The sequence below is a fragment of the Lagopus muta genome, chromosome Z (assembly GCF_023343835.1).
Source record: "Lagopus muta isolate bLagMut1 chromosome Z, bLagMut1 primary, whole genome shotgun sequence".
NCBI lineage: Eukaryota > Metazoa > Chordata > Aves > Galliformes > Phasianidae > Lagopus > Lagopus muta.
In genome coordinates, this window is record NC_064472.1 from 44,056,993 (window position 1) to 44,080,117 (window position 23,125).

The 23,125-nt window shown below is 39.7% G+C and overlaps 1 protein-coding gene across 1 annotated transcript in view; it reads right to left on the bottom strand.

The window, feature by feature from the left end:
• CPLX1 (complexin 1) overlaps positions 1 to 23,125 on the bottom strand; it is a 105,887-nt gene that overhangs the window by 44,976 nt on the left and 37,786 nt on the right. The window contains exon 3 of the mRNA XM_048932232.1: positions 800 to 975. Within this exon, the coding sequence (XP_048788189.1) occupies positions 800 to 975 (176 nt within the window). The remainder of the gene's footprint in view (positions 1 to 799; positions 976 to 23,125) is intronic.

Consider the following 23,125-nt stretch of genomic DNA (forward strand, 5'->3'; position numbering starts at 1 on the left):
AGCTCCAGGACCTCTTCCTATAAAATTCAGTTTTTCAAAAGAGGCTGTTTTGGTCTTGAGGATGAGGAAGCAAAAGTGCCTTCTTTGTACACACAGAAATCCCCAAAACCCAATGCATTGTAAAAATGGTTTCAGCAATCTTAGATTAAGCCAATTTCTCTAATAAGGATTTGTTTCACACATTTCTTTTCAGTCTCATTCTGAATCTTCACAATTATTTGTTTTCTTTTCACACTAAATGGTGACATTCCAAGAATCAGCAATTAAATTCAGTAGAAGAGATTGGTTCCCAATGGTTAACTTCCTCAGGTAACTGAACCTCTCTTTCTAGTTGAGTTTTACTGTGAGTAGTGGCAGCCAAATATAAAAAGTTGAGTAGATTGGTGCCATTTCAACCATCAACACAAATAAAGCCTCCAAAGTAATATAGACTTTATCTCTCAGAAGCACAGTGAATGATGACACTCCCCATAAACAGCAAATGTAAGCTTGGAGAGCACATAAAGAAGCCTGTAGCATTTGGAATAACGTGGGCATTTAACAGAAGATGAGAAAAACAGTTTTCACCTCACTCCTTCACTCTCTATTTCAATATTCCAGTGCTTCTCATTATGAAAGGTGTGTTTAATCAGGTACAGAGATCCAGGAACAGCGCACAAAATAGAAAGCTCATTGTGCCAGAGTAATCACCTGGCTTTAACCTGGGTGTTCAGGGGACTGGTTACAAATCAGCTGAAAACAGCAGTTCTCTGTTGAGCACTGTAAGTCACTCAGTGCATTCTGAAAGCCAGATCCCTACCTTGTCTCGAATCCCCTGTCTCATAACTTCTCTTTCAGCCTCCATCTTGGCATACTTGGCTTTCCTCTCCTCCTCTTCTTGTCTGAGGGCTTCCTGTCGCTCCTCTTCTTTCTTGGCAGCATCAGGGTCTTTCTCCTCATCCCCACCCAGCATCTTTCCCATGTCCTTGGTAGCCCCTAGAGAAAGCACAAGAGGAAGACAACCTTGTAAAAATGTAGGAAAACCAACATGATGCCATGTCTCCGCATTTCTCCCACTCAAGAGGGTTTAGACTGGAAAGAGACTCGTGAAATCCTTTCAAATAATACTTCATTGGCATTCTTAGAGGTTAAATGTGGGGAAGACATTTTCACAGGCTCTACAAGTTACTCTTCCCAGAGTGGAGATAGTGGAATATTGGTTCTTGCAGGTAGACACATCTGCAGTATGTCAGGGTAACAATTCCTGATGATCAATGTCTCTAACAATCACCAAAGAATTTGTGAAGATGTGAGCTTTTGCATGGCTTTTCTCTCTTTTTATTCCACCTGCATTTCTTGTCCCCAAGCACTTCTTTTCCCAGAGCTCTAAATTGAAAGCAACCCAGAACTGAAAGCAGCTCTCCAGTGCCTCCAAAATGTGAAAGAGAAAGGGTGCCTTTACATACTCGATAGAGGAGCATGGGAAAGCTGATCATTTTATGCCTAACAACATCTAGCATCTATAAATGGCTTTTAGACATGTGGGAAATAATAAATATGACTGCCTCCATTCAGCTAAGCTAATCGCAAGTCTCTAGATACTTCCACACTGTTAGGAAACCTGTGGAGTAAAAGAAGACACTCAGAGATCCACCCCACAACAAATCAGCTGAAATATTTGTGCTCCCTTGCTACCATCAGCCTGTGTCTATCATTTTGCCTCCTCGGCATTTTGGGAACAAATTCACTCAGCCTCATGAATATTTTCTTACCTTGGATGCAAGAAAGGCTAACTGAAATTATAAGCAAGACATGCTAGAATTCGATAGAAAGCAGAAAAGCAGTGCAGTCTAGCTGTGTCATACATTCCTACAGCAGATAAATCACTAAGGAGGTTTTTCTGTGTACAAATAACTGATGACCATTAATTTCTGGATTCCTCTCAATAAAATATTATTTATAAATAAATAAATTTCTGCTGATTGTTAAACTCCTTTGGGTTCAGTATTCTATCAAGCTTATCTCTTTTACTTTCTTTCCACTTAGAGCAACCCAGACAGTATAATATGCTAGTTACTTAAGAACCAGATTTCAACAGCAGAAAGAGATGATTTTTTTTGCCCTCTAAGCACTCTTCCAGGTTATCATTAAGTTATAATGTCACCTCTGTTCATCATCCAAAGAATGAAATTGCAGACTTTTTTTTTTTTTTTCTCTCTCAGACAAGACCAAGATTTTGAATATGTTAAGCATTTGATTTTACAGCTATTCAACACATAAAACACCTACTGGAGCAAGAATAAACTCCAAGATCTTCACAGACTCTCTCAATTCACCACATATTTCAAAGGCACATTCTAAATGGGTACAATGCTGCTTTGTGGTACCACTGTTAGTGAACTGGAAGAAAACGTATTATGAGAAACAAGACATTACAGTACATTTTAATTCCAATCTCCTGCATAACTTTTGCTGTAGAAAATCTTTTCTAAATTCCTTTGTCTTCCTAAACATTGGGCTTTACTATTAGCATCCCCTAGATAGCAGCTTCTGCTGACCAGTGGGGCTCCAGAGAATTTGTGTGCATACAGCTAGAACAGTACAATTACAGGAGCAAGCTGCAAGAGGGAGCAGAACTTCTGTCCTCATGTCTTCTGAAGCTTCCGACGTAACGCAGAAGAAGGAAACACTGAATCTGTTCATATGATAAGCTAGCGTCTTTTTTGTCTTCTTTCCCATCCCAATCATAACATCTAATTTGACATAAAGATAAGACAGAGATTGCCAAAGTGATCACTAATCAGTGAGGAGCTTGAAATCAGCATATTTCCAGTACCCCTAGGTAAGCCCACAGGATGAACCCAGAAGTGGCTAAAGCTCCAGAACATGTTTTTGATCCTTACTTTTTAAGAGATATAAAACAAGGGCAAACTGTCATTTTTCTGGCTGTAGTGAACAATGCATACAGCAAAGCACATCAACAACGTTCTGGGCTGCATTAGAAAGAGCACTGCCAGTTGACTACAGGAGCTTATTCTTCCCTCTACTCAGCCTTCCCCCTTACTCAGCCCTCTACACCTTATCTGGAGTGCTGTGCCAAGCTTTGAGCTCTCTCCAATACAAAACAGATGCAGAGCTACTGGAGTGATCCAGCTAAGGGTCAATTGGACGATTAAGGGGCTGAAGTATCTCTTATATGAAGAGAGATTGAGAGAGCTGGAACTGTTCAGCGCAGAGCAAAGAAGGGTCAGGGGCCCAGGGAGTGTCTCAGTAGTATGCATAAACAGTTAGTGAAAGGGAATGAAGAAGGAGCCAGGCCACTCCATGGCGCCCAGGACAAGAGGAAAAGGGCACAAACTGAAACACAGCAAATCCCATTTAATCATAAGAAAAGTAGTTTTTTTTTTTTAAAAGGATGCACAGAGAGGAAGCAGAGTCTCCCTCTGCAGAGGTGTTCAGAATTTTACAGGACTGTTCTATGCCACTTCATGAGAAGGGGATTAGATTAAACAATCTCAGTGGGTCCCCACAGACATCAGTGCTGTGGTTCTGTCAGATCTCACAAGTACAAATGTTAAATGAAAGTGCATTTTGCAAGGGCAAGGTTGCAGAGCACATATCCAAACAGATCCTACATCTAAATTGATGGAAAGTAAATTCTTAGACATCCTGACCTCAAGCATAGGAGCACCATCTCCTAAGATCCTTCAGTAGTTTTTAGTGAGATACTAAAATCTCACGGACACCAATCAAGTTTTTACACAGGAAAATGAAACACAAAATCAACCAGTGGAACCAGTGCTCAATTTGTTACTGGTTCAAAAAGAAAAAGAATTATTGAAAAAAATTCTCCAAAATATTGTCATGTAAAGCTCTTTTCTGCAAAAGTGTACAGAAGAGCATTTCTAAGGATGACTTGCAGAGAAAGATTAATAGGAGCACCGTGGGCATTCTTAATCAAGCAAAGAATGATGGAAATTTCCACTTGCTTCAGGTAAGGTAATTAAGTCAAATCAGCAGAACAACTTTAACACGAAACTCATTCCGTAATGCAGATAAATAGCACCTCATGCCTGTCTTCAAGAGGGCTGCATAAATATGTGTGCTTAGATCTCAGAGGATGTTACGGAAATTTCCCTTCTAAATCACAGGTGTCAGAGGCAGCAGTGTGAGGGTTATTTGAAACATTAATGCCCTGAGGAAATTCTGCAGGTAAAAAGTTTTGTATATAGGCCAGAAAAACGGCTTTAAAAATACATTTCTCTCTTAAACATTCAATAACTACTATCAAAATAGCCTCCCTTTTAGAACTTATACTTTGAAAAGAGTAAAAGATGGCAACTCATTTTGCCCTGCCTTACATGACAGGAAGCCCAGGAGATGGATGTTTTGGTACTACTATTTGTGGCTAAGCCATATTTAGACTGAACAGATAGGGAAACTGACGTTTCAGGGTTTTTAAAACAGCAGCATGACTTTCATGCTATTATCTAAACACCTGCAGCTAATCACACTGGAAAAGGAATGGGCCACTCGTTTTGCAGCATCACTTCAGGACCAGAACTAACATCATACTATTGATACTGCTGGGGAGAAACTTTTTATTATCTTGGCCACAGTGCACATATTAGTTCATGGCTGGTTTAGTAGTTGACCTCTACCATCTGTTACGGTGCTAAAAAAAAAGGTGAATTTGCTATTAATATTTGCAAATACTGCAGGATTCTTTCATCTGCCTAGAAATCAAGACACCTTGGCAGGAAAGTTTGGACTAAGATTTATCTGGAGTCTTCAATAAACAAAGTACTTTCATATGCAAATATTTATTGCAATGTGAATCATATCCAAAGGAATCAGTTCTTATCCAAATGTTCCTGGCCAAACCTCTTTCATGTTACAGAGGTACATGCAGATTACTCCTTCTGGCTAATGTGATACAAGCTTGGTCTTCCATTGCAGCCAAAGTACACATCAGTATGTGAGACTCTTTCAGACAAAATACAAGCTGTGCTTCTGCTTTCCCACTCCCTCATCTAAACATCAAACTGCATCTCTAACCTGTTTACTTTTCTCTAGCAAATTAATTGTATGTTAAGTGTAAAATGAACTAGATATATTGAAAGAGCATGTATCATAACCAGGGCAAAATCCCAACAGGGATGGCTAAATTCAGATTTGGGCTCACAGATATTTCAGTGTTTGATGGCTATCTGGCTTCCCATTACACCGAGTGGAAGCCCACTATGACCTTCAATTCATAGTGATTCAGTTCTATGTCTACAGTTTTATCAGTGACATTTCCTACAGTGCCTGAATCACAACCAACAGAGTCCAAGGTCACATTAGGCTCCAGGCAAGGCACACACTCATCTTTGGTGAGCTTACATACCTATCTCAGACATCTATACCTCACGTAGACTCCTTGCCTTGTCTTACACTGCAAGCTCCATGTTAGCTATTCTGATCTAGTAAAGTCATCTGATCAGCAAGTTAATGTCCAAATTTATCTTGATTTGAGACAGAGTATAAGACCCAAACTAATTTACAGGTGCAGAAGGCAAAAAGTAGACTGTGTGAATTGCTTTTCAAGATCTCTACCCAGGCAGATCTGTGCTCTTTTCTGGGTTTTCCTCTAAGACTTGTAATTTGTATCTTACGAGCTTTTCAGACATAACTAGCTTTTCAGACATGCTACATCTCCCCTTCTTCATCTCTTCATCATTAAAGCAGCAATGATAGTAGATGCCAACATTGCTCAAGGACTCTGTGTTTTCCTGAAATACATGATGTAAAAAAGCTGACAATTTCTTCTTTCTTTGAGTCCACCTCAACGAGGAGATGCCTATTCCAATGTAGAGTTTGTTATAACTCAACATACAGTTATCAAAGTTGTCATGAGCAACAGAGATTACAAACTACATAATCTAAAATCACCGTATTAAGCCCAACAGAAACTCTGGCCTTTCTATCCAATTGATGGAAATGAGAAAGGCAGAGATGGGTCTGGTCCACAATAATCCAGGTTGCTTCACTTGTTTCAGAAGTAAAGATTTTATCTTTACATGACATCATTACAATAAGAGGGTAGCCACTATGATCCTGTACAAAAAGTAGACCTACCTCTCCTCCTGATCCACTTGAAAGTAGTACAAAAGAAAACAATGCTATTTTAGGAATATTTTTGGTGCAAAACAGTACATTTCTCACTTTAGAAAGCTGTTTTCTTGCAGATGTTTGCATGTCTCATCAAAGACAAGGACAAAGATTCCTCTAATATCTGCCTTACACTCCTTCAGGTCCGAGACAAAGGTGCAGGGTCTCCTCTTTCTGCAGTTTTATTAGACATGAGATACCAATTCCAGTCAAAAGGTAAATACCACATTAATCCTTTAGCTGAAAAGAGACTGATTTCTTCCTACTAAAATATGAGCAAAAATGTAACAGCCTTCCAGGAAAGTATCATATGCTTTACCAAAATAGTACCTGTGTGAACAAAATACCGTGTTTGTATATTAGTACTGAATAGCTCCAAAAGGAGCCATCACAATTTATCAACTAACTAACACACCTATGAAGCACATTAGAGATCTCACTTCTGTAAACAAGCCACTGATGCTAAGTTCACTTAAGAAGTACTTGAGAAATCATAACAACTTTGGAAAGGCCAATTTCTGCTCCTTCTGGTGCAGTGGGGATCTCTGATAGGGATAATTATCACTGCACAAAGTGAAAAAATTCTTGATGCAATTCAACTCTCAAATCTCAAAGCAGACATGGAGCTCTGTTCACTTCATATCTACTCAGTTGAAAAATCTTAAACAAATGAGAAGGAACATACTGATTTGCATTTTTGCTCACTGGGCCAAGCTACGGCCTGAGGTATATTTTTGGGTCAGTGACATGCCTAACAGTTTCAGTGGTTAGTTTTACGAAACATCACAGAAAAATACAGTTGGAAGGATCCCAGTGAGGTCAGTCTGAACATATCAAGCAGTGAGCTATGGTAGTCCAAAAGTTATCCAGCAGTAGAATACAAACGGCCATGCAGGGAGTCAAAAATGGACACTCAGAGCTTCAGCTTACTTCGTTTACAACACATAGATTTGCTTTTTTACTTTGTTCTTCTCTCCCTGCCTACCTTAGTGGATAGATTACCTTTCAACTAAATGAGAATGCAAGAGACCAGTCTCATTCTACACTTTGCCCCAAGGATCTGACCTTGTTATTCTTGCCAGTCTTCTGTATGATCTGCTATCAAAACATTATAGAGGTGAAGGCAAAACAGTGAACAAAGCTGTAGTCAACAACTGGGTAGCTCTGCAATACAATTTGGTTTGCTTTCAGTCAGAATCACACAAAACCATAGAATCATAGAGGTCAGAACGGATCTCTGGAGATCACCAAATCCAATCCCTGCTAAAGCAGGTTCCCAACAGTAGATCACACAGGAGAGTCCAGATGGGTCTTGAATATCTCCAGAGAGGGAGATTCTCCACTGTTCCAGTGCTCTGTCACTTTCAGAGTAATGTTTGTACTTCAATATAAACAAAAAGTCTTTTATGGTGAAGGTCGTGAAGCACTCGCACAGGTTGCCCAGAAATGCGGATGCCCCATCCCTGGAGACCTTCAAAGCCAGGCTGTATGGGGTTCTGATCAAGATGATTGAGTTGTAGACCCTGAATATTGCAGGGGAACTTAACTAGATGACCTTTAAAGGTTTCTTCCAACCCCAAGGATTCTATGATTCTATGATTTATTTCTTTGCAGGAGTGCTAAATTCTTTTAATTTTGCACTAACAAGAATTTAATGAGTTGTCTTTAAGTAAATCTAAGCAATGTATATGGAGAGACCAGGTGACATTGGTCACTAAGACCCACAGTGAAACTATAGGAGTCATTTTTTGTTTTATTTTTCTATGGCCAATCATAGCTCCTATTTCATGACAAAGTTACAAACAACCATTAGGCTAATAAGTATTATTTAGAATGACCTGATAGGGTTGTTTCCATGCTGGAGCAAGTACTGCATCTTACAATCGAATTGTGAAAGCACTGTTGATGGCCTGTCAGTGGTAACTCATTTGTATGCATTAGACTCAGTGTTCTTTTTACCTGTTTTTGAAAATTAAGCACACTTCCTAGTTGTATCATTTTACGTTCCTTGACTGAGTTTCATTTTCTTTCTCTCTTTCTTTCTTTCTTTCTTTCTTTCTTTCTTTCTTTCTTTCTTTCTTTCTTTCTTTCTTTCTTTCTTTCTTTCTTTCTTTCTTTTGTTCGTTCGTTCGTTCGTTCGTTCGTTCGTTCGTTCGTTCGTTCTTCTGTTATCTCTCATGAAGCCTACACGGCAGCATGAACAATTGTGTTCTGATACATAAACATGTTGTATGCCAGATGGCTACTGATGTCACAAAATGACTTTTCATGTCAGTAGCCACAGTGTGGTGGTACAAACTCAGGTGAATGAACTGAATGTAAGATTTTATAGTAGAAACAAACCAAAGGTCAGTAAAAAGGTCTATTGATTCAGTCTACTGCAAGTGGGTTTTGAAAGGTTAAAAAATTCAAGTTCCACACCTACACACATCTCACATTCTACAGGAGATCAGCTTCTTTTTCATCTGAGTGCATCCTTCTACAACATTCAAACCCAGGGCTAAACCCTTTTGCTATTGTCTCAATAGGCACACAAGCCCTTAAAAAAGGATGAATGTTACTGTGTTCACTGCTAGAACTCACATTCTTGGTGATTGCAGAGAGAATGGCTGGAAAAGTGATGAGCACACCAAACAGGCCCTATTGAAGATTTGACTGGAAAACCTGTGCAAATAGTTTTTCCGCAGCCCTTCATGCATACTTTATACTCCAATATCATTACAAATACAAAGTGTGCCTGTGTGTTTACAGAGCATACCTGCACCTCCAACCCATTTATACAAGGCAACACCTCATGATGTACATGCAAAGCTCAATGTGAGCAGAACTATGGGTACCAGCAAGCCTGCCTAACAATGGTGGCCCGGACTGGGAACACACCATGATACTAATAATACTAAGCTAATTTATCACCTCGTTGCAGATCTTTTCAAAGACAAAAGATAGGCTTTCACTTCTGCATACTTCATGCAAACATCTTCACAAAGAGATATACTGCAGGAGCCTTCTTACTCCCCAATCCCATTCTGGTGCCTGTGCCCACTGGTGGGCCTTCAAGGACCAGGCACTACAGACATGCCAGGAGTGGCCAGGAGGAACTTGCCCCTCTATTACTGAGGCAAACACAGCAGGCAGGTTCCTGAGTTTTTTCTTACCTAACTCCTGTCAGTTAAATCCTTCTACAAGGCAGCAGGAGAAAAAAAAGAAAAAGCCTGAAACAATCATCATCATTCAGCACACAACACTGAGATGATATTGAACCACTGTTTCCCTACTGGGTAAAGAAAGCAGGAAAGGGAACAGAAAAGAAAACGATACAGAGATGATGGGGGATGATCTGAGTGTATCAGGATGAGCTGCTAGTCTGAGTACTGTTTGGAAAGTCGTTGTTCCTCCATGGTACCTAGAACGCCCATAGACTTTTACTTATTCTGTGAATGATTAGAAAAACACTGGGTCTGCCTTCAGACACACTGTATTTATATGGTTTTAGTCATTTTTGAAGCTATTCATTCACTGTATGAACTGCTTTTTAAAATATATATTATATAAATCTTTTCCCTAAAAGAAAGAACTCCGGCTTTTGTGACTGGAAAGGGGATTGAGAGTGAGCTTAAAACTGACAGAAATAACAAAGACAAACAGAACAGGAGGTTCTGCTTTCTCTGTTACAGAACTGCTTTATGCAAATTTGGGAGGGAGCTTCACAGCACCCTCATTTCCTCCTTCTCAAGGATTTCAGTCTTTTTCACTGTCTGATAAAATCTCCAGTGATAGGTCTTTTTGAGCTACATCGCTATAACAACACTTGGAAGGGTGCAGTTCCAATCCTAGAGGACACCCTATAAAAGTCCACAATTGAAAAGAAGGGGCAACTTTTACCATAAATGTGGTGGCAGGGCTTCTATTGTTGTTCTGGTCCATAATCCCTGGCAAATGCTTGTCTTGTCCATTCACCTCCTGTAACATGGTGAGCATGCAGCTATAAAGAATAACTGTTTGTCCAGGTGCCACAAACTGGCTGTGCAGGGTCTGTTACTAGCCAATGAGGTCTAGTCCAGGGAGTCAAAAAGCTTGGGATGGTCAAGTAAAAATATCTGCTTTAGGGGGACAATTATCTTCTAGACATGCTGGCTGACTCTCTACTTTGGAAAAGAGGACAAAGGCATCCTGTTCACAGGAGGTCACCTGCATTGCATAATCCCAGCATTAATCACGTGCAATTTCTACTTCCACAAGAAAAATGAACCTGAAAGCAGGTCTACTTGCCACAGTATTTATTTGCCTGGGATTTATGGTTGTTTCAGTCTCCTTTCACTGCTTCACAGAAATTATTCACTTTAGCACAGGCAACCACAATTAGCTCAGCAGTTTTCTTCTGTCTCAGTTTATTTTTCCATTCACTTCCACTCACTGTGCAGCTCCCCAAGAAAGAGCCAAAGGGAAAGAACAACACTGGAAAGTGTGCAAATCTCTGCTGGTTTAATAGGTTTCCTAATGGCAGGTTGAAAATTATTCTAGTGACAGATTCCAGATCCTCTCTGTTGCCTTGGAAAATCAAAGTCTTCCCTGTGGCTTCTGATTGATGAGGATAATGAGCCTACCCAGGAAGCCCAGACATCAGCCTCTTAGACAATCCTGCTGATAGGAAACACCCTGTCGTTTTAAAGAAAAGCTTGCAGAGGCTGTAGCAATACAACACAGTGGGATTTTTGGTGACATGTTTAATAGATATACATACAGTGTTTCACAATAGGCAGCAGGCTAAGGCCTCTCTGAAGAGAGGAATGAGACTGAAAAAATAGTCAGAACAACATCCTGACATAATTTCTCCCTCTGGTGGGAGGTAAGTAACACTTATCTGCTGCCAGGAAGGCGCATTAAATTTTGCTTTATGTAGAATTCTGTGTTCCATGGTACTCAGAACATACCTGTTAGGTTAAAAAATGTTATGTAGATCTATATTCCTGTTAGTTGAAATCTGATAAATTTGCTTAGCAGCATGACAGGCATGAAAATAAAAACTTTTTTTAAGTTAAAAAACAAAGCAAAAAAAAAAAAAAAAAAAAAAAAAAAAAAAAAAGAAGAAGAAGAAGAAAAAGAAAAAAGGAAAAAGAAGGTATTTTAGAAAGATGTTAGGACCATGTCAGTTACTTCCCCAGTAAGTGGAAGATTGCAAACCACTCTCCTCCTCTGCCCCAGCAGGGCTTCCCAGGAAGGCATATCTCTTTGAAGAAGAGATGAAAGAGAATCTATTGGCAGGAAGAAATAATATTGCATAGGGGAACTAGGAAGAGAAGGATTGGAAATAAGCAAAACTATCACTGAAATACAACACCCTCCCACCATAATGTTTTAAAAGAGCTGTGGCCCAGATCTTCAACTGGGTGATTCACCTTCAAAGGTGATGAGCCTTTCCCAGATGGCTGAGCTCTTCTGATGAGGTATCTCTGTGCATCTCTCCATAACAGGAAGACAGGTTTAAGCAAGTGTTATACATCTTAACCGGAGAGATTATCAGAGGATATTGTAAAAGGGCATGAACTTCTTAAAGGTAGTAAGTACCCCATCATATATTTTCTTAATACATTTCAAGAAGCCTAAATGATTGCCAGTAGAAATACACTGGTGTTGGGATGCTTCTTAGCAGCTGCATTGTTATTGGTAGGGGATACTATATCAAATAGTAAAAAATATTACTTGAAATGATCTCTTATGATTAGGTGGCCATAAACCACATATTATTGCATACAATCAAGTTCTACTTGAAGAAATGTAAACATACATCTTTTCTGTCAGTGCTTTTTTGTTGTGGTTTCTTTTTTGTTGTTGTGTTGTTTGTTTATTTTTGCCACAGTCTTTGCTGGCAATCACTTTTTCACTCATGTCTCTCAAGTCCCTGAACCTTAGACAGGAACTGGGACAAAGAATTCCCTCCCAGTGTGAATGAAGATTTGTGTGAGACCACTCAATGAAACTGAACTTGCATAAATCTAAGGGTGACAATGAGATGTATCCAGATCTGAGGGAAGTCGTATTGTCAAGCCCTTCTCCATCATATGTGAAAAGTCATGTCAGTCAGATAAAGTTCTTTTAAATGAGTAGAAAGACTCTAAGAGCTACATAATGGTAAATCTCACTTCCACACCTGGAAGACCATGGAACAGATCCTCCTGGAAGGTATCTTTAAAAATATGCAAGATAAGGAGGTGATCTGAGAGAGCCAGCACTGATTCACCAAGACAGATTGTGTCTGGTCAATCCAATAGCTTTCTATGATGGAGTGGTTTCATCAGTTGGCAAGGGAAGACAAACCGATGTAATCTGTCTGCAACTCTGTAAGGCCTTTGAGGAGGTCCATACCACATCCTTACCTCTTAACTGAAGAGGTATGGATTTGAAGGCTGAACTACTCAGAGGATGAGGAATTGGCTGGATGACATACAGACAGTTGCAGTCAACAGTTTAATGTCTAGTAGAGTTCAGTGATGAGTAGTCTTAGGGGGGTCAGTGTAAGCTGCTGCACCTGGACTGTAGCAATTCCATACATAAGTACAGACTTGTGAATGAAGGTATTGAGACAAGACCTTTAGAGAAGAAGTTGGGGATAGCTGCGGATCAAAAACTTTTTTACAAGGGCATGCAGCAATAGGAAAATGGGCAAAAGTTTTAAACTATAAGAGGGTAGATTTAGATTAGGTGCAAGGGAGAAATTCTTCACAGAAAGTGTAGTGAGACCCTCGCACAGGTTGCCCACAGAAGCTGTGGATTCCCCATCGTTGGAAATGTTCAAGGCCAGGCTGGATGGACCCTGGGCTGCCTGATCTAATAAGAGATGTCTCTGCCCACAGCAGGGAGGTTGGACTGCATGAATTTTAAGGTCTCTGCCAACCCAAACCATTCTGTGATTCTGTACTATGATTTAATTATGTGTCACGTTTTCACAAGCCTGAAGGTCAATAGGTCCAAGCTGTAAGTTGAAGAGACAGTTTTCCAGAGAAGCAATGAGACTTACACCAATTTGAAATAACAGTGGTTGCAGACACAGCAGTCCCAGAAGGAATGTCTTTTAATTTCGTTTGCTCTCAGCAGTTCTTATATACCCACAGACAGAAACATAACATATACATTACACACACACAAACATTGCATCTGCTAGCCAGACTAACTCCATCTTCTCCCTGCAGATTGGTCTATTTCAGGTCTACGTGGGAGTTTTATCTAGGATGCTGCACTGATGGAACATAAATAAAACCCCAGACAGATAAATTCATCCAGAAGGAAAAATTCAGACAGCAAAAGGCAAAGTGTGCCTCCAGGACTATCAGAACAGAAGCTATCAAAAGCCTCCACCTTCCCTCAATTAAATATAAATCTCTTCAGAAATTTTCAGCTTCTGAAATCATCCATGTCATAACCCCAAGAAGCTCATTAAAAGACATGATAACATTTGAAATGAAAGACTTATTTGCAATTTCTGAAAAGTTCCCTAAGCAAAGGTAGTTGTGTGGCATCTTTTGCAATTTTTGCCCTTCTAAACATCTGCTAAGGCTGCACCAGAGTTGTCAAAAGGATACAGGTATATATCCCTGAAGAACAGGGACAGTGTACTTTGCAGTGTCTTTCTAATGAAGGTGCAAAACATGACTCCCAGGCTGCAAGGGCTTGCTTGCTACAGTGGAGGCAGAGGAGTGTGCTTTTGGCTTCATATGAGAGGTGCTCCTAAACCTCATGATGTCTGAGTGGCATCTCTTACAGGAGGCACTGTATCACCAACTGCACAGCCCTAGGCTGTTCCCTCCTCTGGGCTCACTTAACAAGTTCTGCCTGCTTTCCTCCAGCAGTCCTGCCCAGGCTGGCTCTCTGCTGCCACTGATCTGTGGGCCTGCCCATCATTGTGGCTTGATGGACCTACCTCCATGCTACTATGCTGTTGTGTCAAAGAAGCTCCAAAGTTGCTCTCAGACCATTCTCATCTCCTGCTGCCCTTAGCACAGCTGTCTCTGATCCACGTAAAAGTTACGCAGCATGTATGGTCTCTTCATTCCCCACAAAGCCACACATCTCATAACCTTTCTTCTGGGGCAACAGTGAAACTTCAGGAGAAAAGTTTTCTTGAAATGAGATGGTAACATGCTGCTGTGTGCAGGCAAGCTTAGAATTCAGCACTGAGTATCCCAGACCACTAAAACTGAGTTGCAATAAATTTGTCTCTCCATCTGTCTTCCTAATTTTGAACTAATAGCATCTGCAGACAGAATTAGTTCATGAAAGAAATAGCAAACTACGCCCAGCATTTTCTAAGCACAGTTCAATCTCCCATGGCTTTGGCTCTGGTTGCTGTTATTCAACTTAGCAAGGTGCTTGCCTGGCCTTTCAAGGAATCCATGTAGGTCACTAAGTGGCCTACTTTCAGAAAGCTGGAAGGAAAAATAAATAAATAAATAAATAAAAAGAAACAACAAAAGATTCCAGGAAGGTGGAGAGAAAGCACTGCGGAGCAGCTAGACCCAACAGAGTTCAAAGCATTCTGGAGATCTAAGATGACAAAACTCAGTCATGAAAAGCTAAGATCTCTAAGATCTGAAATATCTTTCTGTTTGAACCTTATGGCTTAGTTTATAAAAAATAAAAAATAAGAAATCTCACAGGGCAAAGCAATCATTAGCATATTACATTGTTTCATACTGTAAGAGCCTGGAAGTGCAAACAGAAGGCTGAAAATGCATTCAAATCACCAAAGATTTTAGAGGATGAAAATATAACTCAAGAAAATAATTCTGTCAGATTAATTTAAAGTTTGTTAAGTACTGGTCATGCTTCAAGTCTAATAACTAGGCAAGATGTGTGAGCTTATTTTCAAAACTGTCACTGTGGAGTTATTCTCCTATTATTGTATTTCATTTACAAATCTTAAAATATTTATCCTGTCAGGAAGAAGATTCAGTATGGAATGCTTGATCTGCAAGTTCTCTGAAATCTGTATCCAAGCAAGAGAGGCCTGAAATTCCTAGAAGAAGATAAAGAGTGTCAGAAGCTGCATTCCTGTGTTTCCTTATTCAGTGTACACAGCTGCTGCCATTTGGCCTGGTTATTGTCCCTTTTCAAATGCACCAGCCACATTCTGCTGCAGTATTTAGTGTTTATCAGGAACTCTGCATTACTATCTTCCCTTCAGTCAAGGTGACTTTATGTTTTTGTCAAGAATTTCAAGCGTATCATCCCACTGTTTGCAAAGCTGACATTTGAATAAATCACACACACACACACACACAAAGTCACTTTTTCCTGCCAGTTTTTGAGTGGTAAGTTTATTCTGACTACCTGAACACTGTCTCTCATGATTAAGAACATTCCAAGAAAAGACAATTTGCTTAAAATATCTGGGAATAGCAGGAAATATCTTCTGCTCCCAAACTGAATAACATAAAATTTCTGTTGCTCATATTTACAACAGTGAGGTAAGGCCTTCTCTTTCATTCCAACATTTGTGCTTATGGATCTTTCTCTTTTCATGTTGGCAAAAAGATTTGTGATACAGTTCCTACAGAAGGTGGTTGGATTTGCTTCAATTTGTTTCCATTTGCTGACAAACCTAGGGGCATTCCATCTATGTGTACTAACATGAGATTTGTATCACAGCCTTTTCTGAAGATGTCAATATAAAGAAATCTCCCTTTTTTGAAAAATAAATCGTGAAAGCCATTTGACTGAGAAAGATTCATATGGCCACCTGAAGTGCTAGCCAATGCCTGGCCACATCGTGTAACCAAATGCAAAGAAATTCTGTCTTCTCCTGTCCAAAAAATACAAGAAAGGTAAGAGGCAAGGCTATCAGGATGAGATGTGACAACGACCACCCCATTTGCCATCAACTTCCAAGGGCTCTGTGTTAAAACCAGGCAGCATAAGTCTGAACATTATAAACAGCCTGATTCAGCAGCACTGTTTATGCATCATTCAGAAGAGAACCTGCATACACAGAATAGATTAGAAGAGCCCAAATAGGTTTGTTCTTTGTGCTTTAATTTCATGGCATCTCATTCTCTGTCAGAGTGAGACCTACACAGCCCTGCTGGGACATGCACATCTCAGCACGAGTGCTCATAAAAGAAGGGAAGCAAAGTTTTTTCCAGAATTTCATAGCAATTTACTTCAGGAAACAGTGTACTTCAGGAAACAAGAAAAAGAGTCACAGTACTGTTAAACACCTAGGAAGTAAACAGCTCTTGCAAGTCACCTTACAGCCTCGATTGTAGAAACTGTGGTTGCTCTATTTTAGGTCTTCCATCAGCAGCTGCTTCTCTATCCCTTTTTAATATATAGGCCATGTCTGCTATTGATTCATGCACTTTTCAGCATAGTATGGAGCTACCTTAGTCTATAGAATTATTCAGAAAAGCTCAAGGGATCAGGAGATAATTGAGCAAGAAAAATAATTGATGTCATTTCTGTACTTTCTTTTTACTGCATTAAAGTCGAAAGAGAATTGAAGGGCATGAAATAATTTTGGGCTATAAAAATACCTTTCTGGAACTTTTCTGTTGAAGATTTTGAAATGCTGCAGAATATGAGATTATAAATTCTCATTCAAATATGAACAAAGCAATATTTTAATGTCTTACATCTCAAAATTTACCTCAGCTCACAGAAACACTGAATGAACGAAAGAGTAAAGAACACAATCCTAAAACAAAACACTTCTATTAATGCCTATCCAGGTGTTAGAAGACCAAAATTATTGTGTAAGACTGTAACTCTGACTTCTTGAATTCATGTGGATTTACATTGCAACAGCTTATTACTTAAATAGCACAGAATTTCAACCCTTAATAGAATTTCTTCACTTGAGCTCCGGAGCAAGTACTGCAAGTGGTGGTCAAGACTGCTCAGCTGTCAACCATACCTGAAAGCCTAATTTAGAACTTGGAAGAATGGCAGACACAAGAAAGAACATCAAAAGGGCAGTTTCAGCATTGAGATGTTTAACAAAAGCACTCCAGAGGAATTAGTAAGAAGGACTGTTATTCTGAATCTATCAGAAATCTCAAGTGCCACTGGATTCAGCCTCATTTTTACAAACAGATGGGCCGAGATTGAGAAACTTCCCGTTTTCTTCTATGAAAAACTAAAATTATGCCATTCACTCTATGCAGGGAAAATATAAAAAATACTTAAAGAGACTACCTTCTCAGCAGCAAAAAGTGAATATCTGTCAAATTAAGTAAAAAGGTGCTTGCTGATCAAAGGTTAGAAAGACCTTCTAGCAGTAAATAAAGCTTTTTTGTGTCCACTAACAGAAAAAAATCTGAGGAAATCTGTGAAGAAGAGTGTATTTTGTGCTGTGTATGTGCAGTCAGCACTTCTCATGAATTGCAGTAGATTCTTGTAAATGTGTAACTTAGACTCCATTTGCAGGACAATGAAGAAGAAAGATCCAAAGAATAAACAAAGTCCTTTGTATTTCAGATGTTCCTGAGTCAGCATAAAAATTAACTGAGAGTTAATACCTTTAGATTATCAGGATTCAGAATAGGGCCTGGGTCAAGGAGGAGGAATGGCACCCAATGCCTTTGTGTGAGTCCTTAAAAAAAAGAGAGAGAGTGACTTTACAAATTCTGCCATCATTTCTGCTAGGCTCATCTTCTCTGATGTCCCATAAAGAGATGATTTCGTTTACAGCTTTTTATTCCATGTGATGAAGGCAATGTGTGTGTATTTTACAACATTACTACTTGGCATGCACAATCTTTTGGTGTTTGAAAGTCTAAAAAAGGCTGTTACCATCAGAATATTTATGCACATTAAGTCTGCTCCACCAAGATCTCCTGATAAGTAAAATGATAAGTAAATATAAGTCACTATATATAACATACTAAATTACTGCACTCCATTCCATCCCATTCTTAGCTGGAGTGGGAATTCCTTCAGACCATAGAAATGGACTCTACCATGAGAGAGATGCCTGAGTTCATGCTGACATCACTTTCACACATTAACTCTTTGCTGCGACAAAAAACAAATCCTTAGTTTCTTTCTGAAAAGTAAACTTGTCCTGCCCCCAAATACACAGCACTTCTAAATGAATGATTTTGCATTTTCAACATCCAACTGACCCTAGGTTCATAGGAAACAATCGTAAAACAACACTAAGGATAAGGATGGAATATGAGGAAGATTTATTGACACTTGACTTTAGGTTGCCAAGATGGATTTCCATTTTTTCTGCACAGTGAGAATAATCTTTCTGTTTTCTTTTTTCTCTTTCATAGCATCTGTGGATGACTAAGTAGAGAAATAGGCTGCAAACCACGTAATAGGCACAGAAACATGTAAATGAAGGAACAAATAAAGTAGACCCATTAAGAATGTTGTCCTTTAGCAGGTGGGGCCTGTCATAGTGAAGAATTTGTCTATGAGGTAAAGAACACAGAGCCTACCACTCAAGATCAACGGCTCTTTGGTTACAGGCATTCAAATTAAGCATTCTGATATTTACTTCTGATAGTAATCTTGAGGATATAAACAAGATTTTTCACTTCAGTACGGTGTTTGGGAGATAATGTTCTCACAGGCAAGTATAGCCAGTTTGCAATTTCACATCATTTTGTTTTGCTTTGGTAGCTAACATGTTGTCCTTCTCTGCTACATGAGAGATGTTCTTTTATCAAACTATGAGCTTTGAAATAGCTAGACCATTGAGATCTCCAAGCATGCTTCAGAGTTTTGGAGTTCAGTACACAGACTAACGGCACATTTTAGTGTAAAATTGAAGGTCACACTAACTAGACATCAAATTTGTCATCAGACACTACCACAGAAAAAGGAGTTCCTACCAAGCCCTTCATCAAGCGCTATTTTCTAACATTATTTATTAAGACTAGACTGTTAGATAATTCCAGTGATGTGTTACCAGACCCTTTGGCCCAGAATTGTATATGAATTTGATGAAAGCACTGGGAGTTCTATTTACTGTATATCTTCTAAATAGTCTGCCTCAGAAACATAATGGCATGCACACTCATAGGCAAACACCCTCACTTCTGTAAGCTCCACAGTCAGTCCCACCTCTTGTCCTTAAACAGATTTTATAATTGAACAGATAAAAGATTTGTTGCTTATTCATCACATCATTTTATTTCAAGAACATACGTATACTCTCTTTAATCTTTAAGTCTAGAAGCTTGAAAATTGTTCCATTAAAAAAAATCTTAAAACGGAGGCCTGCTGTTTCAACAGGATACAATTTACTTCATCAGTATTTTTCCATTAACAGTTGTGAAACTTCAGCTATGAGGATTAAATCTGTGATGGGCAATGTGCTGTCTATATGAAATACAGCAAGCAATAATCTTTCATCTTCCCATCTACACAGTGATAGAATTAGAGGGCGCCCCACTGGTCATGCTTTGTCAAACACTGACACAAGTACTTTTCATCTGAATTGCAAATTTGTGGAGCTATTTATCTAATGCAAATATTCTTGCTAGTGGATTCTCTGAGAAAGAAAAAGGGAAACAAGTAAACTGAGGAATTTTACATTTTATTCAGTCATTTGCCTAAGGTTCTATCCATGCCTCTGCATGTGTATGAAACCCGACTGAAGATCTTGTTGTACAGAATGCTGCACCCCAGCGCAGCTGAGATATGTGGAAGTTTAAGCACTTGCCATGACAGGACCTGGTGCCTGGTCCTCATGCTCTCCCTCACACATGCCCTCCCACTGTAACTCCAAACATCTAAGCACAGATTTTTGCAGGGTTCCTCTGACAGTGGATAGAGTCGTACTACAGAATTTCTTCCTCTGTGAAGAAACCACAGTTGTGGTTTGACCTCAGTAGGGTGAAAACACCACCTCCTACTCCTTCTCCTCAGGAAGACTGGGAGAAAATATGAAAAATCTCATGTGTTGAGGTAAGGAAAGTGAAATTACTCACCAATTACCATCATGAGCAAAACAGACTCATCGAAAGAGAGATTAGTGTAAATTACTGTCTGGTAATGAGAGACAGAGCAGTGAGAACTGAAAGCAAAATGAAACCACCTTGCCTCTATCCGTATCTTTCTACCTCCTCCCCCCAAGCAGCACATAAGAACATGCATGGGCACTGCGCCCCGTCTGTAACACTCCATCTCCACCACTCTTCCCCGGTCTCTCTGTACTGCTGTCCCACATGGGAGGGTCCCTCGCATGGCTGCCATCCTTCCCCAGGCAGTCCCCACGAGCTTCCCAGAGTCAGCAGCTCTCCTGGCACCACTCCAACACGTATGTAAGGCCAAAAGTAACACCAGATCATCTTTCAAGAGCCTGCAGAATCATGTAACCAATAACCCTTAGCGTCTCTTCAAAAAATGATTCTCTTTACTGGTTAGAGTCACATATTGCTGGTACTCAATATATTCAACCATTAATTCCTGTCCCTTCTTACCTGAAATTATCTTCCTAACTTCTTCAATTCTAGACATCTTTTAGTCATCTGAGATGGATCTGCAAAATGAAACTGGCCACATTTGTGTGGTCAGGGAGGCCTCGAAAGTCTATGAAGCATTTTGAGCAACACTTTTCTGAACCTCCAGCTGCCCAAGGAACCCCATCACAAAGCAGACTCAAGTAGAAAGGGTTTTGACGTCCATTGTTGTATGCTTCCATGCAGGTTAAAAGAGCATAAGGCACTTCTATACAAAGGCTAATTGTGTCTTTGAGTTTAGTTGTAATATCAGCATAACTATAGAAACATACAATGATATAATTATAAAGGTATCCTCTCATACACCTCAAATTATTTTTATTTGACACCACACTGCCACTCCACCTTACAAGGACTACACAGTTCACTAATAAAAGACTTTGAGTTGACTTTGTTGTACAGTCAAAACTACAATAACTAGAGACTCTGGCCTAGTAATATGTGACTGCTCAGGAACAGTTAACATTGCTAGATACAGTGACTTCCAGCTGCCCCAGGCACCACAAGCAGTAGCACCATGGCACAGAAAGATGCCCAGGTTACTCCAGAAGACAGTTCCTGTAATACACAATGGGTTGCCCAGTCCTGCTGCCAGTGCTACCACAGACCATTCCTGGTGGCATTCTTTTCCTAACTCCACCTAGTTCATTAAGGGCTATCAAGCAAAGATTTCTACAGGTAGCTGCATCCTTTCTCCTGCCATCCCAACTAAGGGGAAATCATGTAATGTTTCATCAGAGAAATATTTACAGAACAATATTCAAATCTGCCTGTATATTGGTAGGGTTTGTACAGATTGTCTCTCACAGAGGATCTTAAAGGACATTGGGTGAACAGAAATCAGAAGGATTCGGGTATGTACTGGGACAATCTTCAGAAAAAGCAATGCAGACCAAAGTGGGAATGCAGGCTAGTAAATATGATCCATGCTGAAGCAAAAGTTGTACTCAAAGTGAAGAGACATTCACAGGGAAGCAGGTTGCCTATGTGACCACTAATTAGAGCAAGGTCTTCCCAAGAACAGAGAGCATGTGCTTAAGATAACTCATCAGCTGATTCGAAAGCTAAGGGGAAAAAAAGATTGCATTTGTCACCCAGGTGGCTCTACAGCCCAAAGTGCTATCTATTGACTCCTCTGGTGCATTTGGATCACTGTACTTTCATTTCCTGTTCTTTCCTGCCTTTATTTTGAGTTAAACTAGATTTTTTTTTCTAGTCCAGAGATCTGCCACTATTAAACTTTTCCATAACTTCTTTAGATACTCAATGCCTCCTGCCTTCTGGACACTGTCTCTTCACAAGTCCCCCACGGAACTCATTCAGCATCAGAAGACAATCATCAGACCCACGTAATGTTGAGTTTTGCTCATCTTGGTTTCTTTGGACTAGATTCTACATTGCCATGGAATTGATGCCTTGTACTGGTTTGGCTTTTACTCTTCTGTTCTATTACATTTGCTGCTGCTGCTAAAATACACAAAAACTTGAACATCTTCCAGGCCTGACATACAGGCACTTTTTGTCATTCCTTTGCACATCTTAAAGCATACTTGTTCTTAATAAAATTTAGCAAAATCTTGCAAACTTAATTCTTTGCCCAAACTGTGTAATGAAGGGATTGCCCCTGACATGCCCTAGCTCCTTTTTTAACTGAATAAACAGATTTTTCTGGATCATTTCATTTAGCTGACAAGCTCCATCAAAACTCTGTGCTGATCCTTTTGCATTGTCAACTTTCTTTTTCTCCCTCTGTCATGGAAATTCGAAATTTTCTTGCGCCTAATATAAAACACGAACAAGATCTCAGAATGACTTGATAGCTGCCTTATTTACTGTGTAGGTAAGACTCATATGCAGCCATCAGATAAATCTGCTCTGAGTATTAATCTGATGCTGCTAAAAACTAATTTATTGGTACAGCAGCTTTTAAAGCTTTGGTACATACTGCATTCAGAAATACATGCAATGTACTTGTCAACATTTGCTACAGTAAATTAGCTGTCAGAACAGTTCTAAACATAATCCTCTCACTGGGCTTTACATTGCATTCAAGGCATCAATCAATGAACTACAGCAGCTGAGCACAGCCTGGCCTGTCAATAGCCAGGTTGCAGCTCACAATATATAGCATTACATCTGAAAGCTATTACTGAGTACCTGACAGAAGATCTTCCGTGGTTCTTCACTGTCTCATTGCTGGGTCCTGGGCCTAATTAGACAGCTGGCAGCAGGGTATCTTTGACCATGACATTTTCATCCAATCAGTTCAGTATGGGCTCACCAGTTCTTGCTTTGCCAGCCTCACAACTGTGCACATTGTGAATACTCCATCTCTGTTTAAAGGGGCACTGAGCTTGATCCAGGAATCAGCTTTAATCCACTTAGTATGCTCTGCATGGATTTCCTAAACTATTCAGTGACATTACATACAACTTCCAGAAGTCCAACTACTGGGATTGTTATAACCCAAGTGCAGCACCCCACACTTAGCTTTGCTGAACGTCATGAGATTGGACTTGGCCCAT